Here is a 23,205-nt window from a genome sequence, read left to right as displayed (position 1 = left end):
ATGTATATAAAAAAGAATGAAGTCGGGAATGCTAGTTTCGCCTCTAAACATATAAAAATCGCACGGGTCTTCGAAAGAGTAAAAACGGGACTCATGGAAGAAAGCGCGAACGCTTCGTTCTTCCAAACGCAAGAGATTTGCAATTCTCTTGCGATTCACAATCGGTCAGCTTAGTTTCTAAGCGGTAACAGCTGTTAATCCGAGAACGTACTGTTTTCTTTCTCTCTTTTTGCCCGGTCATCACCGCGTATCAAAGCGCGCCCTTGCGATCTCGGCGCGGTTGCGCTGCGTGCAATCGGTTCAATCGGTCGTACGTTCTCTTTGTAATTTTCGTAAAAAAAAAAAAAAAAAAGGCTGCGCTGCGTAGTAGTAAAAACATCCGTAACTCGTCTCCCGCACATTGCATGCAACAAAGGGAATTCCGCCGCGGGGGATCTCGATTTACACTTACACTTACACTTACACACGCACACACACACGCACACACACATACACACACACACACACATACACACACACACGCACGCACACACACGCACTGTCCGCACGAGACTATCTAGCTACCTAACCTAACTACCACCTACCTTTTACCATGAATTTGTGGCTCAGCGTTGTGACGCCGAGCGACTGATCGATTATATATTATATTAAATGACGACTAAATTGCACTAATACATTGCACACGTTCTCCGGTGTTCTTTGGCATCTCTACGAGTTATGTGTATACTTTGCTAATTGTAAAAAGGATGAGGAGAAAATGAAGGGGAGGTCAGTATCCGACGTAGACCCGTGTGAACACTCGCGCGCGAAATGTGCTCTCGTCTAGCTCGCTCGAGACTCGAGCTGCTTTCGTGGAAGCGAATTTCAAATCGCGCGCCGTGGACACTTGGACAATAACAACCTTTCGCTCTCTCCGTGCAGTACGGTCGAACTCAATTATGTTATTTACATCTTTGGAATCATTAGTTGGAGCCATCGTGAAACAAAAGAATGAGAGGGAGAGAGAGAGAGAGAGAGAGAGAGAGAGAGAGAGAGAAAGAGCAGAGACCGATCACGTCTCGTAATTGTTTCGGCGCACTTGCGACGTTCTCGCTCAAAGCGAACGTACTTCGAAAACATTCCGCGAGTGAAACAACATATTGATAAGTAAAAAATTCTCAACAACTACGGATACGCGTAACGTCGCGCGAACATTGCGCGGTAAGCATCGATCAACGATACTCTCGATGAACGAAGCTTTAATCAAACGACAACGACAAATTATCTAAGATGCGACATAATACTTAAATAAAATATACATAAATATATATGTACATAACAAACTCGGCAGACTCGGCTTGTTAGGCCAATCCGTGACCACCTCAATCTCCCCCCTCCCCCATCCCACCCACTTTGTCGGGCTAAATACCAGTGAAATCTCGCCGGCAAATTGAATCTTCAAGTACTCGAGAATCGGACTCGAACCCCTTGCTCGCACGTCTCTCCTCGTCAATTGTGAGCATTCACACGGTCCTAACGCGACAACAACAGACGTCGACGACTACTACCTGTCACCTGTTCCTCTCTGTTATCATAGTCGTCCATTCATTCGACTACCATCCCAACTATTAATTCTTCTCTGTCTCTCCCTTCCTCCTCCTCTCTCGCTCCATCTCTCATTTTCTCTCTTTCCCTCCTTCGCTCCCTCTCTCGACCTACACACACGCGATTAATTCATCTCCCTTGAATACTGATCACGCGACGGATTCTTCGCGATAGCCCGTCTTATCAGATCGATCCGCGGTAACCGTAAGTATATAGATCGCCGCCGACAAAGAGGTCAGGCATATGCATTACAGACATGTACAGTTTTGATATATCTAGGTAACAATAATCCGACGCACAATATCAGATTCCCTACTGTGTCGTAAAGGGTAAGACGCGCCGTGACGTAATCGGGTCGAAGGTGACACTAGGACGACCATGAGAGACCGTGCGTCACCGTCACCGATTGTTACAAACGTGATGTGTGAGAAATGTGACTGTTTTAAAAGACATTTTCTCTGCTCGGTGACCTGATCTCGTTTTCTCGTGGAAATCGCGAAGCGATTAATGCGCGAAAAAAGTCCAAAAGTGATGTTCATATTTTGATTTAATGAGAAGGTATAATGAGAGAAGGTGGTACTTACGACTGGGTCTACAAGGTCACACAAACTTTCTGTGTTTCTAAATAAGATCGCGAAAGAAGTCGCGAATGAGCCAGCGTGCCCTCCGCTCTGAGATCGTCCTGAGTTTTTCGACCTAATTATGTCACTGCGCGCATGTCGTCGTCGTTGCAGAAACTAGAAGGAAACATACAACGCGTGGATAACTTACAGCCTTTGGGAATATCCTATAGGAATCTCCGTCTCTCGTGACGTTCGTCGTTTAGTCTCTTCGTCGACGTTGAGACGCGACGAAAATAAGACACGGCTGCAGGGTGGGGAGGGTGATAGGTAGACGAGAGGGAGCAAGGGAAAGAACGGACGAGAGAGAGAGAGAGAGAGAGAGAAAAACAGAGAAAAATAAATTAGACATTTACGGCGGCTGCTGGGAGACAGTGTTGAAGAAAGTAGACCTTTGATTACGATACTGGGAGGCTACCACTGCCTGGGGATTCGGGATTTGCCGGATGCCGAGGTTCGGCTTGATGACCTTCACGCGGAAGCTGGACATACGTTGATGCGGCTGAGGAATGCGCAGAGCGACCTTGTTGGCAGCGGCGATGTTCGTGGGAGCTAACGCGAGCGGCTCCGTCTGCTCTTTCCCAGTCAGGCAGCTGCCCAAGACGGACACCGCAGCTTCCGAGAGGGTCTTTAGGTTTGACTCCTGCCCCTTGCGTTGATCCGGATCCTTGGCCTTGCGAATTATGGTATCAGAGATTATCACAGGGCGCGGCCTCGATGATGGCGACGACGAGGAGGACAAAGATGAGGAAGAGCAGGAGGAAGAAGGAGAGGAGGAGGAAGAGGAGGAGGAGGAGGAGGAGGAAGAGGACAAAGAGGAGGAGGAGGAGGAGGTGGAGGAGGAGGAGGAGGAGGACGTGGATGATGAAAATGAAGATGAAATTGGCAGACTACTGCCGGTAGTCAATGTGGCGGACAGATCAAGGACGTTGTCGTTGACGGTACCTCCGCTACTGAGGTCCAACGGCGTCTCGTACTTGGAAGCATTGGACACCAGCATGCCGCTGGTCGTGGCGAAGCCAGAGGGCTTTGCGACGCGCAAAGGTGCCAACGGTGGTGGACCCTTCTTCTTTGGCGCGGTTGCGGGTGCGGGCGAGGGATTTGCAGGAGTAGTTGCCGGGGGGATGGCTGCAGAAGTAACCTCAGGAATTGCCGCGACTGTTACCGCGGGGGCTGCCGCGGGAACAGTCGCGGAAGCGGTCGCTGCAGCAGCACTTGCAGGGACGGACGTGCTGCTAACGGACGAGCGTTCCTCGTTTGTCTTGGACATGATGCTCTTGAGCGCGTCGCGCAACTGTTTCTCCGCGAGCAGGCTCCGGACACGGTTAGCCTTGCTCTCGCGCAACTGTTTCTCTAGCCTTTCGCGATCCAGACTGTTCGCTTTGTCGATACTGTGCTGCGAGCGCTGCTTCATTTTGTCGCGTAGTCCGACGATAGCCTCGTTCACTGCGACCAGACCCAGCCGCCGTAGGATCTCTTCGTCTTTCTTCGGAGACTCCGTTATTCTCTTCGTTCGTTCCGGCGATTCGCTCTTACTCTTCGATTTTTTCGCTTCCTTTTCTCGCACTTCTTTTTCTCTCGCTTCCTTCTCCCTCGCTTCTTCTTTTTCTCTCAATTCCTTTTCCCTCGCTTCTTTCTCCCTTGCTTCCTTCTCCCTCAATTCCTTCTCTCTCGCTTCCTTCTCCCTCAATTCTTTCTCCCTCGCTTCCTCCTTCTCCCTCTCTTCCCTTTCCTTCGCCTCTACTTCGTTTTTGATCGCGACTCGTTCAACGACAGTGTTATCTTCACTCTGCGCGATGCGCACGACCTCGTCGGGGATGCTGTCGATGATATCCTCGATCGTTTCCTCTGTCTCTACCGCGTATCCATCCTTGGCACTTGTTTCTTCACAGTCTGGAGAATGGATTAAGGGAGGAGAAACCGACGGAGAAGAACGCATAGCAGCTGACCGTTGCTTACTGATAGCCTTGAGCTTTTCGCGCCTCACTGCCCGCAACTGCAGCAACCTCTCCTTCGAACGCCCGCTGTCACCGCTACCGCCGCCTCCACCGCTGCTACCCCCGCTGGAAGTGATTCTCGGCGGGCACGGTGTCAGTCTGACTTTCAGCTTCAACAGGTCTTCGCGCGGCGTCGTGGTGATCTCCGCAATCACCCGTTTGTTTCGCCGCTTGCGCCGTTTCCGATGTTCCAACCTGCCCATGTCTTTGCTCCTCGTGCTTCCCTCTGAGTGATGATGGTTTCTTGTTGAAAGACTGGCGGGTGGATCGGGGGTTCGCATAACTGGTGTCACCTCACAGCGTGGCTTTTTCGACTTCGTCTCTTTATCTGGATCGACGCTGCTTTCCAGAGCGCGAGGTAGCTTTGTGTTGCTTTCCGGGGTCGGGCGAGCTTCCACTTCCGGCTCGCGACTAGGTTTCGGACTGGGCGGTGGTGTCGGTGGTCTTGGTATATTCTCGATCGCCGGTTGAGCTTCCTTCGGCTGTACGTAGTTTGACGGGATCTCCGATATCGAGAGCATTTCCTCCTTTCGCACCAATCGGTAGACCAGCTTCATCGGCGCCATCTGTAACAGACGGCCGCCGCGCCGCCTTTGATAACGTGCGCGCATCGTCGAGCTGGAGTTCGACCTTAGCGAGTATAAAGTGTAACCGGAGCCGGTCGTTTAGATATCGCTTAGAGGTGGAGACTTGAGATAATCGGCTAACAAATTAAACCACGAGACTTTGTTTTTGCATTCGGCGAAGATACAGTGCTTTACAAGTAACCGGCAATAAATAATGACCCTCCACAAAAAAATTATTATTTTTAATTTTTACGATACTTTGTGAGAATGTGAGAGAGCTCTTTAAGAATTACACGCGGCTTCGTCTGCAAAATTTGTACCTTAAAAATAATTTGCAGGCGGTACAACAAATGCGGCGAAGAAAAAAAGTGGACATTATACACGTGTCATACATTATTGCGTTAAAGTTTGCGTTATTCGTAGTTTATCAAACCAAGCCAAAGTACCGTAATTCTCGCAAGGAAGAACACCCAGCTGCTGACCTCAAAATGGACATTTCTCTCTACGGAGACTAATATAGACCGCCTGCGGAGCGTACGGTCCAATTGGTTCCAAGTTAGTCCTATGGAGGCCGGGCCCCAGCGGACTTCCTACTGTACCCTCTATTCTTCTTTCGTTCATTTATAATCGCAAAGCATGCCTGGCCCGACGTTGTTCTCCGCAGGTCTCCATAATTACCTCCATACCTACATTCTTGATTCTTAGCATGTTGCGTGTCTTTTCCGAGCCGAGCTTGAGAACGAATTCTCATGCAGAAACCTTTCTCAATGAGTTCTCTCTTCTCAAAATATGCGTCGGTGGAGATAACTATTTCGACTAACCAGATACAGATACAATACAGACGTTATGAATACAGTGAGCAGTTAAATAATAAAAAAAAAAAGAACTGAAAAAAGAAACCACGACGCAAAATACTAAAATGCGCTAGAGACGTGTAAATATATTCTTATCGTTAATGTAGACTTCTGTAACCGACACGTCTGCCGGGACGATCGATCGCAAGGTATATAGAACGTTAAACCGCCGAACCATTAAACTCACCCTCTTCCAGCGGAATATACATGCGAGGTCCAGAAGCGTCCAAAAGGGGTTGAGGCGGTGTATCTTCTCGCGAGAACGCGTCCCGATGCGATGGTACATGATCTCGATTTTCGTGATGCCGTGGACGACCGACAAGTTAGTCTCCTCCCAGCCTCTCTTCAGCATCAGCAGCCGCACCAGGTGACGCACCGTGACGGCTGCCGGACATTTGAGGTATCGCATCTTGTCGTCGCCTTGCGACGTCTCGTTCACGGTATCCTCGTTCCACGGGCGACATGCCGACGAGACGACGTTGCGTCTCTTCCGCACTCTGTTCTGGCCAACCTCCCATATAGTCTCGTCCAGCTGCTCCAGACTCAGACTGACAAAGTCGTCCAACGTGAGGTTGATGGCGCCGAGCGGAGGCGGCAACGGCGGGCATAATGGGTTCACCACGCGGAACTGACGTCGCCGTTGGAGTTCCGAACGGAAGAGCCCGGGCACCACGAGGTACACTAGTCGTTGGAGACGCGTGTCCGGCAGGAGCGGCGGCGTAGTCCTCACGCCGCAAATTGGACACGCACGGGCGCCGCTGTACAGCCGAACGATGCAGCCTCTGCAAACTAATGGGCGGCGACGACGACGACGTCGCGACATGAGGGGAACGACCGCGAGACATGAAACGTAGGACCCGCGAGAGCGAGTGCAATACTACGCCACATGTCTCGGAGTTACCGCGTTATCTCCGCGCGAGGATTCCGTCTTATCGCGTGTTTATTTGAATCGCGACATGAGATGAGAGATACCGATTCAAGTTGTCCATGTGTCTCATTTGTGCTTATTGTATTTATCGTGAGAAACAATGAAGAGAAAGTAGTCAGATCTTCTTGCTGGAACATGGCTGAAGGCTCATGCACTGAAAAACTTTTAAGTTGTTATAAAATATTTGAAAACTATTCTAGATACATAGACATAGGTGTGTTTTAACAGAAACGTTTTGCGACACTTACTTTGTTGTTCGCAACCCATTCACAACGATCACACACACACACACACATTGTGATCCTTTATTCTCGCCATAAATACATGAACGAAACACATGGTCCCCGGGTGAACTTGATCTGGTGTGCGACAGTCACGCTGACAGGAAGAGAGTCATACTAACAGGAGTGCAGGCATTCCACGAGGGTCGTGGCATCTATGAGGTATCCTCGGCACAAACCGCACATGATATGTTCGTTCAAGTCTTTGAGCAGCGGCTTCGGCCTCCCCGCGACTTCCATGCTATTAGCGGTGGGCTCTGAAACAGCTGTGCGAACAACAGATCGTTAATCCGTCACCGGCGAAAATATTGCGGCGTGCGTGCGGCCGGTATTAACAGGTGTTCGACGCTCTTTTAAGACTCAATGTCGTCGTCCCTTTGAGCGTTCTGTCGATCGGAGGGTTTCTCTTCCTCTCGCCGTGCACTCTCTCTTTTACACGAGGCGCGAGTTACACGTGGACAGTCCGGTGTTCGCTCGGCGAAGTTCTCCGCGGATGAACTCGGCAATTCGGGCCGCCAGACTGGCGCGGTCTCGACGGCGCAGGCTCGCGATCGTCGTCGCTACACTATCGCAGCGCTCTCGACGACGCGGCTCTCGCGGGGACAAACGAACGAGCGTGCGTGCGTGCGTGCGTGCGTGCGTGCGTGCGAGCAAGCGAGCGAGCGAGCGAGCGCAACGACGGCACGCACGTCTTCCACGCGCGCATCGCTGCACAATGCCGACGTGCGTACACGCGAGCAGCGTGGAGGAGTGTCTCGCGAGATTCGAGGGGGAAACGCGTCAGCGTGCCGGCGCTTTAAGGTCTATCTCTTAAAGGGGATGATTTCTCTACTCTCCCTGTCTCCCCCTCTCTTTGCCTGCCGATGCGTCGATGCGAGATAGCCAGGGAGATGCTTTTGGATCGGCGAAAAGTACGCGCCTATGTGTGCAGCTATGCATATGTATATGTGTGTTCGTGAGCGTGTGTGTGTGTGTGTGTGTGTTGCTCGCATGTCCTTCCTCGACGACGACAGGCTTGCGGAGTATCGCGGGTGCTCGTAAAGTTGTCGTCGCACGGCCGGACGAAGGAAAAAGCGGCGGCTCGTTCGAAAAATAGCAGAACCTGTTCCATCGAAAACTACCGCGTCTGGGGCCGTGCGCTGCGCGCGGCAACGAGATAATTAGTTACTTTTAGCGCGGGAAATGGAATCGAGAGATAGCTTCGTGCAACGCGCCCGAGGCGGTTCGATGCCGAGAATAACAATCGAATATCGTCGAGGCAAAAATTGCTTCACCAGCCAGTGTGTTGCCAAGGACTCTCGGAACGACTACAGGAAATGTCATCAAGAAACAATTGGTAAAATGAAAAATATCGAAAGATCGTAGCAAGTGCAACAACGTCGTCGTCGCCGAGTGGCGGCGCCAATTGGGTTCCCAACCGCTGGATGTTCTGGGAAAGTTGGCCGGCTCGGACGTTGCCGCAAGTTCTCGATGGAACTGCAAACCGCTAATATGCCATCCACCCGATTGTCATGGCGCGGGGAGCGCGCGAGGAGGTTAATGATCCTTCGAAAACGAAAGTCGACCACCACCTGTACCTGCGGTACGGCGCGACGTACGAATCCGTGCGAAAGCGATTCCGGTCTGTGAATGATCCGTCAAGGCCGGCCGCGTGAGACTCAGCGAAGAAGCAAGAGGAAGAGAGGGCGAGAGCACCTCTGCCCTGCCTCTCTATTCCCTCGTTTGCAGGAGAGAATGAGAAAGAGAGAGAGAGAGAGGGAGGGAGAGAGAGAGAGAGAGAGAGAGAGAGAGAGAGAGAGAGAGAGGGAGAGAGAGAGAGAGAGAGAGAGAGAGGGAGGGAGGGAGAGAGAGACGGAGAGGCGAGAGGGAGAGGACGCAGCCACCAAGCCAGAAAACGTTCCTCGCATGCCGTGACTCGTCGGAAATCGAGTCACGTGTCATTGCTCGCGTCGGATAAACAAACCGTCCGTGAGCTCGCGAGGTTAAACGGATTCGGATCGATTCCGACTTCTGTTCGCTCCTGTCTATCGTGAAAGGTCGAAGAAAACGATTCGCTCGCGAGTGACGGGCGTTCGGTGACTCACGTCGCGCTGGAACGCGCGTCTATTTTTCGACCGGTGTGACGAAAGAGCGACCGATCGGCATCCCCGGCTCTATGGCTATCGGTCTACGTGTAGATATCGATCGCCGCCTCGATTGTCGAAGGACTCGCTTTCACGGGTGAATTATTTTCCATGTAAAACGAGCGTCGTTTGATTCAGAGTTAACCCTTTGCCCTTGTGCGTCTGCTCTCTCTCTCTCTCTCTCTCTTGTCGGAACTGAAATAATACTGTTTTGATTATTTATTTTCGAAATATCCCATATAGCATATATGCATATCATATAGCATAGTATCATCTAAACATATGTTTACAAAAAATCGTGACAAGTTCTGACGAAATTTGAAAGTTATGGCCATTTTTATCTTTGTGTATAAAAAGAACGAATAAAAAATTTAGTGCAAATCGACTGATATACTGAGTATTATTTGAAATGAGCAAGAGTGCAAAGGATTACGATATATAATTTATATAATATTGATATTTCTCATGAAGCAACCCTTTTAACATTTTACAAGTGTAAAATGTGTGTAACATTTATCCAGTATCCTCGGAAAAATCCGAAAATATGTTTGGACGCAAAAATTTGTCGACACGCGAGATTTGAAAGGAAAATATGGATTAAGTCGTGCTATGATATATGATTTACGAGAAAAACGCGTCAGAAGAAGAATAATATCGCGTGTGTTCCGTTAGAATAACCTCACGCAAGTGAGGTAATAATCATCCTTATCATCTTTACGTTTAAATATTGTTTTGTGTGTGACATTATCATGGTTATAAATGAACGGAGTGCCAAGCTTATCTGAAAGCGTCCATTTTTGCGAGGAAGTTGCGAATCTGGTTGCGCGCAAGGTCACGTTGCAAATGAGCGTTTTAGACTCGAGGACAAAACAAAGAAATTCAGTGCCGATTTTTCCTTAGCGACAGTAGACTTATGGCAAATAGTTCCGCAGTTGTAATTCTGTTTTGGATATGCATCGTGCTTCTCTTTCTCTCCCTTCCTCTTTTTTTCTTGCTCTCTCGAAGTTATCCAATGTTTCAAACTTTTAAATAATCATCATCGGCTGTAGGTTTATAACGGTTTATAGATGTTACAAAAACTCGAATCGATACGCCGCGATTGGATGCACATCGTCAAATGTAACGTCTGTAAGAAACACCGTCCAAGAACAAAGTTTTAATTATGCAAAGCTGCAACTCTATTTATATGTTACTTCTGTATTCGTATGTAGCGATCGACGAGATGCCAATAGCCTAATATCGAGGCAAAAATAAAACGGTCTTGATTCACACATCACCACAGATATTGGAGATGTAGTAATATCTTTGTTTCGAGGTAAAAGAGTGAAAGAAACAGAAAGAGAGAAAATACACAAAATGTATAACGCGAAACATTTTGCCTACAGAGTATCTTGAAAATCCAGTTTGTGATTTTCTCAATTGAACGCTGGTACCGAGTGAAACGAAACACGATAAAGGCAACTGTGATTATAAATAATAAAGGGAGAAAGAGAGGGATGAAAGAGCATTATCAACCTGTAGTGACTTTTCTCACGTGTATCACGTAAGATTGAAGCAGTTTGTTTACGTTTCTATGAGTTGGCGATTGCGCTGTACCTCTATCTCAATACGTATTTCGATCGGTCGCGATTTCAACGGGATACACCGTTCTTTTCTACATGCATCAGCCACGACTTATCATTGCAACACGACATTTGTAAATTAGCACTCGCGATAACTATGGGAGGCGTACTGCACCAACGTTCGCTCACATACGCTCTCTCTCTCTCGCACCTATACACACACACACACGCACACGCACACACACGCACGCACGCACACACACACACACACACACACACAACTCTCTCGTTTTCTCTTTCTCTCATGCTGCTTCCTTACTCCGAAATATACAGGCCCGATCGACTGCGAGGTAGCCGATATCTCGTACTTGCTCATTCGAGGCGGCGTTCGCGGCGCCTTATCAGTCGGAAAGATCCAGAAGTGACGGCTGAGGTTCGAGGTCGAGTGGCTTCTCAGGTGGGGGACCGTGCCTTTTATTTGACCGGGCCACCACGGGCCCCCTACTACCGTTACACAGCAGCGTGTAACAGCACCACCGACACCGACTGCGTATCACACATTGTACCACTGCGCGTCGCGTACCACTGCGGATCGCACCGATTCGCTCTCGCACGGATATACAGGCCGCTCTGTACAGTGTAACATGCCAGCTAACAGCAAGCGGCAGAGGCAGCTTACCAGCGGCTAAGCTGAGAGGATGATTGTCTTCTTCTTCTTCTTCCTCTTCGTCGTCGTCGTCGTCGTCGTCGTCGTCGTCGTCGTCGTTACCACCGTCGTCGTCGTCGTCGTCGTTCCCGGCGGTGGAACGTAGCGGACGTGGCAACGACGGTGCGACGGCGGCGGTGGCAGCGGCGGTGGTGGTGGAGGCGGCGGCGGCGGTGGCCGCGACCGCGGCCGCGAGGAGGTGGCAACGCCGCTCTGTCTGTCGGCGTGCGACGGCGCCCCGGCTCTGAGGCGTCCGATAGCGTTCGCCCGTACTCGTCGCACTCGGCGTCGCTCTCCCGTTCGTTGTCGTGCGCGACCTCGCGCAGAGTCCTTCTCCGGTTAGATAGGCGCGCGGTGATAACCACGTAGCATCACGTCCCGGTGGCCGTCATGGCTAACGCGACAGGGCACACGTCGACGCCCGCGCGAGCGTGCGTACGACACGCGTGCGTACGTGCATGCGTGCGTGCGTGCATACGTATGTCGTGATGCGCACTGATAGTAGAGCAGCAATAGTAATAATGGTCGTAGTAATCTTAGCAGTTGTGTCAATTTGGACACGCACGCGCGCGTGCACGTCTTCTCGTCTCTCTTGGATCTATCGTTGTCGTGACCGTGTCCCGTCAGGTTCTCCTCCTCGTCGTAGTTTCGCTTGCCCTTCGTCCTCTAGTCGTACACCGTCGTCTGTCGATCGACCGACGGACCCATACCGAGGGGCGCACGAGAGAGAGAGAGAGAGAGAGAGAGAGAGAGAGAGAGAGAGAGAGAGAAAGGGTAAGAGAGCAAGAGAAAGAGAGAACGCGCGGATACTATACCGCGCTCGCGCACTCTCCATTTCCCCTCTCGGGTTTCCACCCCGCCTGCTCTCCCTCCTTTATTATTATCGCGACTTTCGCGCGAGACCGTCGCGCCGCGATGTAACGTTGCTGCGCTCCGACGGTCGAGTTGTTCATAGGAGCGCAAACAGCGCGAGAGCGAGTTGAGAGATGATTACTGGGAGAGTGATGAAGAGAAGAGCAGGTTGGATAAAAAGAAAGGAACAGAGAGCGAGAGGGGAGGAGGGGGAGACGAGGCGGTGAGAGGGAGGGAGGCGGTGGCGATAGTCGTCGTGGTGTTTCGATAGAGCATGATTAAGGGACGACGACGACGACGACGACGACGACGACGATGACGACGACGCCGGAAACGCGAAGTTGCCTCGTATCGACCCCGCCTAAACCCCGCCTCGCTGTTACGGAATTGCACGAGCGACGCCGAGCGTCGACGGGCGTCGGCGAACGCTTCGTGTTCCTTTCGACGATTCTGTATCACTGTCTCGCTTCTATCTAGTTTGCACATCTTTGTCGATGTTCGCCTCTCTTTCTCTCCCTCTCTCGCTGTCTGCCTGCTCTTCGTCCCTGGCAGGAGCTCTCACCGTTCTGCGCCTATATTCCTGTTCTACGTACCGATCGTACGTTATGTTTTCCGTGTCCTGTCGATTGATCGGGAGATTCACTCTGAGGAGAAGATAAGCCTCTTCGTCGTTGCCACAGGTCGCAGTGTACTGTCCGTCATATCCAATCGCTCGAGAACACTCTCGACACACCTGTGGGATCGATAGATTGTAAGACCGGTGACAACGACGATGAAAGACGACGAGAAACAATTTCAGGTCGTGACGTGAGACAAGATGTTCGATAGGAGCCATTCGTAGTTTCTTGCCGCCACGACAAACCACCGTCAGTATTTGATACAATTTGATTAATTAACGCGTTTCATCAGCATTGCTATTGATGAATCCACGTCTGACTTCAATCAATCTTACAACTTGAAAATTATAATAAAGAATCGTTATGATATTTTAATACGTCAATGCGCGATCTATGCGTATCTTACGAAGTATTATTATCAATATGCCTATTCTTCGCGCAATGAATGAATATTCTACATAAGTCGCTTCTTCGGTAGATTCATATGAATGTCATCAATTGTAACATTATGTTGAATTTAAAAGTAAAGCTTCTATGCGGATGAAGTAGCCTCAAATGTGCGTGCAACACCAAGCTTGTACAAGTCACGTTTCAAGAATTTACATTTTCTATAGTTAGCCCCGTTTGCGAGACTAGAAAGAGCTTTAACGACTGGAAACGATTCAATAATAGATAAGGCTAATGAACACCGTGGAAGCGACCTAAAACCCACGGAGGAGCTCTAAAAAGCTTCGAATAGCCGCCTCGAAGAAGACCAACCACAAGCAACGTTGGTCCTTCGATGGCAATCGATGTATTATTTTCGATTATGTTATTTTCACACATGTACACCGTCAATATAGTTGATTCATGGCAATGTAGCGGTGAAATCTTATCAGCGGACGTTGTGTCGTCGTCACCGACGACGACGACGTTATTAATAAAACAACGTTACGCGATAATATCGATCAGCATAGATACGTGCTTCGTTTACAACCGCGACAACTTTACCTTATTCTTCCGGGCGTTAATGAACGTAAAAGTGAAGACTCGTTGACTCGTTATCGGTTCGTTGAGAACATGGAACGACGGCTCGGTGATGGATGATTCGGTACTCGTCGAATTACGCCACCTGCGCGATAGAGAGAGATAGAGGGATTCAATTGTCTGCTTGAATGTAACACTGGAGACAGCGAGCGCGTCTCCATTGTTACTCAGTTTGACGAAAGTCAGCGGTCGAAATGCGCGTCGTTAAGGTCGGAAGAAATACCACGCTCGTGCGATCGGAAGCGGCTGCAACAACGACGCGGCGCATCGGGGCGACGTACGATAATTAGTAGAAACTCGGTCGCGTTGCGTGCAAACCAATGTAGGACGAATGTCCGCAGAGTCGTTATTATTATTCAAAGCGCCGATGGTGCCATGCTCGCGATATATCCGTCGCATTCTGTCGCATCGCGCCAACGTCGCGTCGCCTCGAGATTGAATTTTTCTAGTTGTTGAGTGATTAGCGCGTGAGCGGTCAGTGTGAGAGCGTATTAGGTTGATTGAAACCTCTCGCTCGCACACTGCTCGCACTTCATCGTTATCGCATAACGGAGCGAGACGATATTATTAATTGTTATCTGAAATTACTAGGAACACTCCGCGTGCGTGTAATTACACAGCGGCGGAGTAACGCAATTCCCTCGTACGATTATAGCATCCGGATAAGCGGCGGCTACTTCGCGAACATCACCGTGGCTATTTCTTCTGCATGACGCTTTATTAACGAGTAATATCGACAAATATCGCCGCCAAAATCCGAGTAGGTTACGCGAGAGCTAGGGTTAGAGGTTAGGGCGTATCGAGCGAACTCCTTGGCGACGCCATTTGGGCCACGTCACGACTATCGTTCATCTTCGACAAAGAGCTCGTGAAATGCGATGTAGCGGACCAACGTCGTTTCATTTCGCTCATCGCTTGTTAACGTTCGCGCAAGTTAACTTAACGAACTTACGGACAGACAGCGTTGGTATTTTCATGCAGCCGTATAGGTTAGGTTAGATCGGCCGAATCGCTCTGAAGTTTCTAGAATAGCAGGGGGACAACTTCATCGGTTAAAATCGGACGATATATTCGCAAAATGGCCGCCGCTTCTCCCTTGTGACTGAAATATCGAGATTTCACGAATAAATGTTACTCGAAAGAGAAATTTACGAGTTCGGACTTTCTTTATAGATTGTCTTTTCCGACAAGGTGATCGCGATAATGTTTAAAATTCTAAATCTATCTGGCAATTTGAATGGTCTATCCGTCGAACGATCGCTTAACAATAATGATAGGTTACGCGAGAGCTAGGATTAGAGGTTGACTCAACTCCACCTCTCACCAATGTGTGTCGCTAATGGCCAGTAATAAAGGTGAGAAACAATATGTCCGAATGAATCGGCTCACTATCAAGCTCCTAACGTGAGCGGAGATCACGACCTACTCACGCCTGAACGATAAGCGCCTAGCGAGTCGCTTACGCAAGTTGCATGCAAATTACAAATCGCAATCATCAAATCATACATTTATTCTCGTCGAAGCGCAGTACGCTTCTCGACTCATCCGTTTGCATCATGCTAAGGAATTCCATCATGGCTTCCTTCTCACTTGTTCGACGTTCGGCGATGCTTCTCCAAATCTGAGGCCGAATAAGACTAACAGTTACTGCTAATTAGATATCATATTCGTATACCTCGGGCGGGAGATGATGAGCGAGCCGCGTCGTCAGCGCAATCGTGCACGTAAAGACAAACAAGAGATGCTTCCGACGCGCCCACGGCCAGCGCGCGGCGAAAAAGAGGCGGACGAGAGAGATAGAGCGTGGAGGCAGAAGGGGACGACGCTGCAAAAGGGAAAGAGAGAGACAGTGAGAGCGTAGACGTTGATCGATCGGCAACTTCGTCGCCGCCACCGCCACCACCGCGATAGCGTCGGCTCTGGAAGTCGTCGCCGAAGCGAAACGGCGTGACGCGCGCGCGCGCGCCACCTCGATCGGGCGTGCACGATTCTGCCCTATGAACGAACGTGTAGCCACGGCCGGCCCGTTAAAATGGCGCCTAAGCCCGGCCACCGTCCCCGCCCTCTGCCGACGCGCAACTGCGACTCCGCCTGCTACGTGCGCGCGCAAGCGCGCGGCTGCGCGCCGGCTCCGCTGCCGTCGGGATATATCTCGACGTTCTAGCCCTGTCTCGAACGCGTTTCATCTTCTCCCGTGCACCAACGACTTCGTGCACTGCGGCCACTCATGAGGGAAAGCCGGGGAGTACTTTCACTTCGATCGATCTTTCGAAAGCTCGCTGAGATTGCGCTCCCCGGCGATGATTTAGGAACAGATTCTTCCATCGGGATGCGTTGCGAAACGCTCGTCGAGAGTGAAGGCGAACTCGATCGATATCGAACGGTCGCGGATTCGAGATTGGACCTATTCTTTACGGCTCGGCTAGTCTGCACTTTTGATCTTTTTAGAACGAAACGAGCCGGTAATCGATAATATAGGTATGTAATAGCGTCGAAGGGAGATGGACCAAAGTTCCGGTGCAGCTAAAAGTTCAGCTAAAAAAAACTAGTTCGGCTAAAAGAACAGGTCTGTTGGTACTGTGGCTATGTATCGGGAATGCGGTTTGATTTGCATCCGACCAATGAGAACAAGTCTCGTTCGTGAAATTCTAATTCTTGACGTAGACACGATACTGGCTGCGTTCCGATATTCACTGCTAGCACTAAAAATCTATAGTATTCGTGACACGAACTATGTATTTTCAGTACTGGCAGTGAATAGTGAAACGTAGCCACTGTTGGAATACTCGGCACGAAGTCCGACGTTCGCGTCGGAGACTTTCGTGACGTTGTACTCTGTCGAGAAAATTATCGATACGCTTCATGAGGCTGCATATGGCCGCCGTCTCGACCCACGCGAACGCTGGCTTTGTCCTTCTCCGATCTTTATCGTGGCTTGCGTAATTGGCGGATTTGGCCGCGGTGTTAAATCCGGTTTGAAAGATAACGAGTGGGGGGAGCGGTGAAAGGGGCATAAAAACGAGAAGGGACGTCAGGAAGGGTGTGTGGAATGAGAGGGGAAGGTCGCTTCTGGTTTGTAGGCCGGATTTGTGTGGACAATGAGACGACTGCGAGGAGAGAAACGGGGGGGGAGGAGGGAGGGTACATGGGGAAAGACACGATCTCCACTTGTGATTTATGGGGCGAATTTAAACGAAAGGAGCGAATAAGCAATCGCCTTCGTAACGGTGATGCATGTTGATGTTTTATGCAATGTCCTGTATATATAACGGTTTTCAACATAAATTAATACAATGTACAAATAAATATATATAAATAAATGATAATCGCAATGATATAATCTCGAATTTGTTAACAAAGAGTTATTAAAGAGAAATAAGTCTCGTTAAACCTCGTGTTGGTCGATTTCCATATTTAAAGAATGAAATCGAAAAATTGTGACAGTGCTCTCTTAATTTCGTGAATAGCTATAATAAACTGATTAATATTAATTTCACGTTAATTCGATTAAATTTACAAAATCGCTAAATCATACGGAATATTTTTCTAGCAAATATAAAAATTTCATGTTATGATATAGTTGATGTAGAAAACATTAATAAATACTGATATTTGAAAACAAATCTTGGAGTTGGATTTTAGTTGTGAAATTATTTATACTAAAAGTACTCTCGAGTACTTTATATTCTCTGGAAGATATTTTCAGATCACATACACATATGCAATTGTAGTTGTATTATGTTAAAATGATTCTTTCACAGGCGTTGCGATCATTTACTGATGTGAGGAGTGCGGAAACAATGTTTTGGAATTATGTGGGAAATGCGTGGTTTTCTTGATAACAAAAAATTTAATTTTTAATCACATATTTTACATGTGAGTTTGCTATACAGATTTATGTAAAATTTATACACAAATTATTAACTTACACATATGAATTCTAGATTAATTTAAATTAAAGAGGATAATTCAGGAGTACGTCCTGCCTTGCCAATTCTAGCAGCATAGGATCGTCAAAGAATTTGTTGATGGAGACGTCCTCGGATAGACCTTTGCGCCTTCGTGTCTTCAGCATAAACTCTCTGGCTAAGTGGGTGGCTGGCTGAGGCTCCAGAGGTCTGATAGTGATGCTCTTATCCAGAGGGTCTCCAGGTACGATCTGCCAATGGTGAAAGACCGATAGGCAAAACGCTTGTCCTTGAGTGTGTGTCCGCAAATCTGTCTCAAAGCCGAAACTGTCGATTGCTGGTATAAATGCCTTGATTGTGTACAGAGGACTGCCTGGTACTGGTGCATCTTGTGTCACATGACCACGTCGTTTTGCCAGGACTGTGTAAACCGCAGAAACACAGTCCGCAGGAGCTTGCACTTCGACGAATAGATAGGGCTCCATTAAACGGGGAGTAGCCATAAGGAATGCAGAATACGCTACTCGCCGAGCAGTGGGAATAATCTGGCCACCTGAGGACGAGATTGAGAAGATACGCACGTTATAAAAGTTGCATTGTCGGAACTTATTGCTCCTTTCTACGAATCATTGATCACTTCGACGTTTCGATTTCGATCCTTTTACCAAGTTCAACGCGCACGCTTTATGTTTATACCGTTATTTATATTCTCTACTATACTGTGCTAATGCTGAAGTAATTACCTCCACGATGTAAGGGCTCTTGTGCGATCACCGCATCGAGAATTTTGAATTTCACATTCCGAATGGGCTCTTCACATAATGGTCCCTCACGAGTTCCCCATTGGAAGCCTTGGATGATGGCGTCACGTGCACTGTTCAACAACGTCTTGTCCACCTCGGAAGGTAGAGTATCGTCGACTAAAATATTAGGACCTGTAGAATCTGGACCGAAGGCCCATATACTACGGGCCGCTAATAAGTCCCAGTCGTACTTCGTTTGGAAAAACTCTCCGAGCCGCTTTCTGAAAGAAATCAAGACGTTCATGTAATGCTGACTGAATCCATCGCAGCAACAGCTGCATAACAGCAGCTGAACACTACTTACTTGTTCCACGTGATACGGACGTGCTCGGCTTCTATGTCTTCCGCGAGACCCCTTTCCAATGGCTCCGCTATCATTGTCAGCTTATTCCGCTTGTTGGGCGTCTCGGCGAAGCACTTGAGAGAGCTGGTTTCCACCACTGTTTCTGCGAACGCGACCACGGGATCAGCTACTTTGATGTCGATCTCAGAGTACATGCGACGCAGGTCGTGCATTGCGCAGTCCAAATAGAGCTCGCCGGTTCCCAGCACCACGTGCTCGCCACTCTCCTCCACGCGTGTGCCCAATAGAGGATAGCTCTTGTTCACCTTCCTCAGTCCATCTAACATCTTGGGCAATTCAGATGGATTCACCGGTTCAACGGCGATCTTGATGACGCTCTGCGTATTGAATTTGAGCGGCCGGAAGATGTGCAGCTCCTCGGAGTTGTCAAGGTCTGTGATAGTACTGGTCTTCACGATCGGCCTATCAATTCCCTCTATCAGTACCCAATTACCCGCAGGCACTCGGCTCAGTTCGATCGAATAACGTGCTTCGCTAATCCATAACCTGCCCACCGTAAGGACGCGCGAGTCCTCTTCGTCTGTGCGAGAGTACGCTTCTCCCAGCACGCGAACCCGCTGACCCGCTTCCAACGTGCCGGACATCACTCTGCCGAGTACCACGAATAGCGTGCAGTCCTCAGTGGGATACATCTTTGTACTGTGGATCATTAATCTTCCCTGCAAAATGATTTGTTACTTTTCACATTTGTTACTATGCACGTGAAATTTATTATTATGATCGCTAAGGTTAAGTTACGCGAACGTTATGTTACTTAAATAACTTGTCACTATTGAGGCTTTGGTCGAAGTACTTACATCTGGGTCGCAATTAACCATGTCCTGCGCGAGTGGGGATTCTATCGGGCCAGTATAGACGTGCTGCACCTTGGTGGGTGCGTGCGATTGAGGGCTAGGTACGTGAGTGATGCACATGTCGACTAAGCCGCACATATCTCCCAGGAACCGCGTGCAGACGAGTCTCAACAGCGGGCGTATGTTCATCTTCATCTCCTCGGATGTTAATCGTATACCCAGCTCGTCTAGAACTGTAGGAACATGATTTGAACTGTAGGCGTTGATCTCTTACGATCACTGCAAGTTATGGCGAACGAGAGAAAGGATAAGGAAAAAAAGAGGAAGAGTTTACCATCAGGTAAGGTCGTGTCTACATCGCCCACGACCTGCGCAAATATTTTGTACAAAGGCTCCAGGATGAACTCGATGAAGCTTCGTTGTGCCGTGTTGTGCGGCGGTTTCTTGGTGAATTTGCGCGTCTTAGGATTGAAATAGATATCACCCCAGAGTCGTTTGGCGAACTCGTTTGCGTTTAGTCCAGGATGGCTTCTAGCATAGAGCGCAGCGAACGATTTTAGGGTGAAACATACGTTATACTCTGAACTAGCGAAGCACACATTGCCCATGGCTGGAGACACAAAAGTAGGATTATCGTTGTCCGAATACAACGCTATTAATCCGTTGATTTCTTCGATGATGTGCCGTAGTTTGTAATAGGCGTCCAACGGCGGCAGCTTCAGTTCCAGCACGAGACGATCTATCTTGTTGATGCAGACCGTCAGAGCAAGTCTCTCTTGAAGCGCGTGTTTCAGAAGGCGTTCGGTGTTGAGCATCACGCCTTCAGCCGCGTCGACAATTAGTATCGCGCCATCCGACAGCCGGATTGCCGCCGTCGCTTCGTCAGAGAAATTTACGTGACCTGGTGTGTCGAATATATTCAAAAGGTATGACTTAGACTTCACGTCTTGCAACAACAATGTTACAGGAGTGGCCTTTGTGGAGACACCTCTCTGTTGTTCCGTAAATAAAGTATCTGTGTACCTGACAATGTAGATATAGATAAGTGCATGTCCCAATATTCATTTGATAATTGTATTTGATCTACTATTCTGTTACTATTCTGTTCTAATAATTTGTTTAATAACAGTATATTATATTGCTGTGTACTTCTATCAATACCTCAGTGGCTTCTCATCTGTCACACTGTGTAAATAGGGATGTGTTTGTCGCACTAAACAGTCTACCAAAGTGGTCTTGCCATGATGAAGATGTCCTAGTAGAACCACATTTCTAATTAGATGTGGCGCATCCATCATGTCTGCCAAGAATTCAATGCTGTATGTTGTATCTGGGAGCTGTTGTTGTTTGATTTGAAACTTTGGTTTCCTAGTGGGAGCTATCAGTGGTTTGTCTAATGGCTGAGCATCCTCCTCTTGTACCAGTGTCTCTACCTAAAAATATTCATATAAAAAATATGCTTATTATGAATAACAAACTAGTTTCTATAAAAAAGAAATTATATGGTGTGGCTTTATTACCTCTGGTCCATAAACTTCTAATGCACTGGGATAGTATCGTTTATCTTCATGTAATACAACTGCCATAGAGGAACCTTGGTCCGCATGTTCCCGAGATTCATCTTTGTCCTCTTCCATTTCTTCATCTGACCGTTCTCTATCCTCAGTGTCATCACCAACATTGCCATATTCATTTTCATCCTCACTCTCTGATGCCAAGTCAGGACCAATATAATTTCCAAATTCGTCATACAGATCAGCATCCATTTTAAAATATTTGTAAAACTTTAGTTTTCGAACTTTGTTCTAGGAATAGTACTTTCTGCAATCTGATTAAACAATTTTGTATATTATGTCTTTCCTCTTTTAACCACTACGTTTGTTCAAAATACATAAAACTATTTATTTCAAGAAATTGTGCTTCAGAGCTTCATAAACATAGCCTAAAATTCTGTCTCGTGAACAATAATCATGTTTATTTAATGTATAAACAATTCTCTATTCCTCGATAAAAAAAAAGAAAGACAGTAATAAATAATAAAGTAACATAAATCATAATTATTATTTACTTACTAACAATTTATCTCAAATTTCGGTATTTGTCTTACCGGTGAGTCGTGCTGTGAGCGTCCGTTTGATAGTTGGTCTGTTCTTTTCAGCTGCACTGCGGAACTAGTGCGATAAGTTAGAATGAGACAACTATATTTTTTCTCACTTTAACTTATTGCACCAGTTCAGTAGTGCAGCTAAAAAGAACAGACCAAATTATTGGCTGCGTTCAGAAAACACACGGTTACACAACGGTTACACAACGGTTGAGTAATTCGTCAACGTTATTGGTCTGAATGTAAGGATCTAACAGTAAGGACCAATAGTTACTAAGCGCTCAGTGAGCGCTTTGTTTTCTAAACGCAACCAATGGTTGCGTTCAGAAAACACAACGGTTACACAACGGTTGAATAAAGCTAAAGCTAAGACTCCATGCATGCGGTGAGCTCCGGCAAACGGCTGCGGTGACCAATCAGGAGACAGACGCATGCCGGAGCTTGCCGCAACCGGACTTGCGCCTCCCTCCTGATTGGTCACCGCAACCGTTTGCCGCAGTTCACCGCATGCATGGAGTCTTAGCTTAATTCGTCAACGTTAAGGCTCGTCTACATTAGCTGTAAGAGTAAGGCTGTAAGGTTGCAAGGCACGAAATGAAATATTTTCATTCGCTGACAGCTTACGTTACAGCCTTACAGCCTTACTCTTACAGCTATTGTAGACGAGCCTTTAGGGCCATTACACGTAGACAAATTTTAACCGTAACCGTAAGGTTGTAAGAAAACTGACCAATCACAGTCGATTATTATAATGTCACAAGAGAATGAATCGACTGTAATTGGTCAATTTTCTTACAACCTTACGGTTACGGTTAAAATTTTTCTATGATGGCCTTTATTGGTCTGAAGGTCATTCTAAAGGCTCGTCTACAATAGCTGTAAGAGTAAGGCTGTAAGGCTGTAACGTAAGCTGTCAGCGAATGAAAATATTTCATTTCGTGTCTTGCAACCTTACAGCCTTATTCTTACAGCTAATGTAGACGAGCCTTACAATACGTGTCGTAAGTTGTAAGCCGTAAGAACTGACCAATTATAGCCGATTATTTTTGTAATAATCGACTGTGATTCGCCAATTCTTACGGCTTACAACTTATGACACGTATTGTAGAATGACCTTTAATGTAAGGATCTAATACCTCGTCTACAATAAAAGTCGTAGAGTCGTAAGTCGTAGAAATTGACTAATCATAGTCCGGTAAGAGAAAAATAATCGACAGCGATTGGTCAATTTGTACGACTTACGACTCTATGGCTGCGTTCCGTTTCACGCATCGAGCGCATCGATCGCAACCAATGCGTTACGCGCAATGATATTGTTCCGTTTTCGTTAATGCGCCTATGTGCTTTTAGAAACGGAACGACTTTTGATGCGTTTGATGTGAAAGGAAAAAGGAGGCGCCGTTGGACGCCTATTACAAACTACGGCACATCATCGAAGAAATCAACGGATTAATAGCGTTGTATTCGGGTAACGATAATCCTACTTTTGTGTCTCCGGCCATGGGCAATATGTGCT

General features: G+C 47.9%; 2 protein-coding genes across 6 annotated transcripts; both read right to left on the bottom strand.

The window, feature by feature from the left end:
* Positions 1–500: 500 nt before the first annotated feature.
* LOC105181633 (polycomb group protein Psc) lies at positions 501–12,804 on the bottom strand. 4 transcript variants are annotated; one of them, XM_025306721.1, is made up of 5 exons: positions 11,195–11,374; positions 6,953–7,096; positions 5,809–6,410; positions 3,150–4,767; positions 502–2,877 (listed from the first exon to the last, which is right to left on the bottom strand). In XM_025306721.1, exons 2-5 carry the CDS (start codon positions 7,068–7,070, stop codon positions 2,603–2,605), a joined length of 2,613 nt encoding a protein of 870 aa, XP_025162506.1. In that variant the 5' UTR covers positions 7,071–7,096; positions 11,195–11,374; the 3' UTR covers positions 502–2,602. The 4 variants fall into 4 exon arrangements, with proteins under 4 accessions (XP_025162504.1, XP_025162503.1, XP_025162505.1 ...); XM_025306719.1 differs by lacking the exon at positions 11,195–11,374 and adding an exon at positions 12,667–12,804 and having other exon boundaries at positions 501–4,767; XM_025306718.1 differs by lacking the exon at positions 11,195–11,374 and adding an exon at positions 10,835–11,154 and having other exon boundaries at positions 501–4,767.
* Positions 12,805–17,579: 4,775 nt separating this feature from the next.
* LOC105181631 (116 kDa U5 small nuclear ribonucleoprotein component) lies at positions 17,580–21,825 on the bottom strand. 2 transcript variants are annotated; one of them, XM_011138524.3, is made up of 8 exons: positions 21,693–21,825; positions 21,106–21,413; positions 20,747–21,018; positions 19,920–20,608; positions 19,589–19,818; positions 18,732–19,450; positions 18,368–18,648; positions 17,580–18,177 (listed from the first exon to the last, which is right to left on the bottom strand). In XM_011138524.3, the coding sequence occupies exons 2-8, from the start codon at positions 21,349–21,351 to the stop codon at positions 17,672–17,674; spliced, it is 2,943 nt and encodes a 980-aa protein (XP_011136826.1). In that variant the 5' UTR covers positions 21,352–21,413; positions 21,693–21,825; the 3' UTR covers positions 17,580–17,671. The 2 variants fall into 2 exon arrangements, with proteins under 2 accessions (XP_011136826.1, XP_011136827.1); XM_011138525.3 differs by having other exon boundaries at positions 21,658–21,785.
* Positions 21,826–23,205: the final 1,380 nt, after the last annotated feature.

This window comes from Harpegnathos saltator, unplaced genomic scaffold (assembly GCF_003227715.2).
Source record: "Harpegnathos saltator strain DR-91 unplaced genomic scaffold, Hsal_v8.6 scaffold8, whole genome shotgun sequence".
Lineage (NCBI taxonomy): Eukaryota > Metazoa > Arthropoda > Insecta > Hymenoptera > Formicidae > Harpegnathos > Harpegnathos saltator.
Note: the sequence above shows the minus strand (reverse complement) of the source record. Positions and strands in the feature narration are given on the sequence as shown.

Bases quoted from the DNA above. Each gene is read 5' to 3' on its own strand.
- LOC105181633 (XM_025306719.1), bottom strand. From the start codon at position 7,070: ATGGAAGTCGCGGGGAGGCCGAAGCCGCTGCTCAAAGACTTGAACGAA. The intron at 6,411-6,952 runs GTTAGTATGACT...GCCGCCCATTAG, and splicing joins CGTGGAATGCCTGCACTCCT to TTTGCAGAGGCTGCATCGTT. The intron at 4,768-5,808 runs GTGAGTTTAATG...CGTCTGTTACAG, and splicing joins GTATATTCCGCTGGAAGAGG to ATGGCGCCGATGAAGCTGGT.
- LOC105181631 (XM_011138524.3), bottom strand. From the start codon at position 21,351: ATGGATGCTGATCTGTATGACGAATTTGGAAATTATATTGGTCCTGAC. The intron at 21,019-21,105 runs GTAATAAAGCCA...GAATATTTTTAG, and splicing joins TAGAAGTTTATGGACCAGAG to GTAGAGACACTGGTACAAGA. The intron at 18,178-18,367 runs GTAATTACTTCA...TCTCGTCCTCAG, and splicing joins AGAGCCCTTACATCGTGGAG to GTGGCCAGATTATTCCCACT.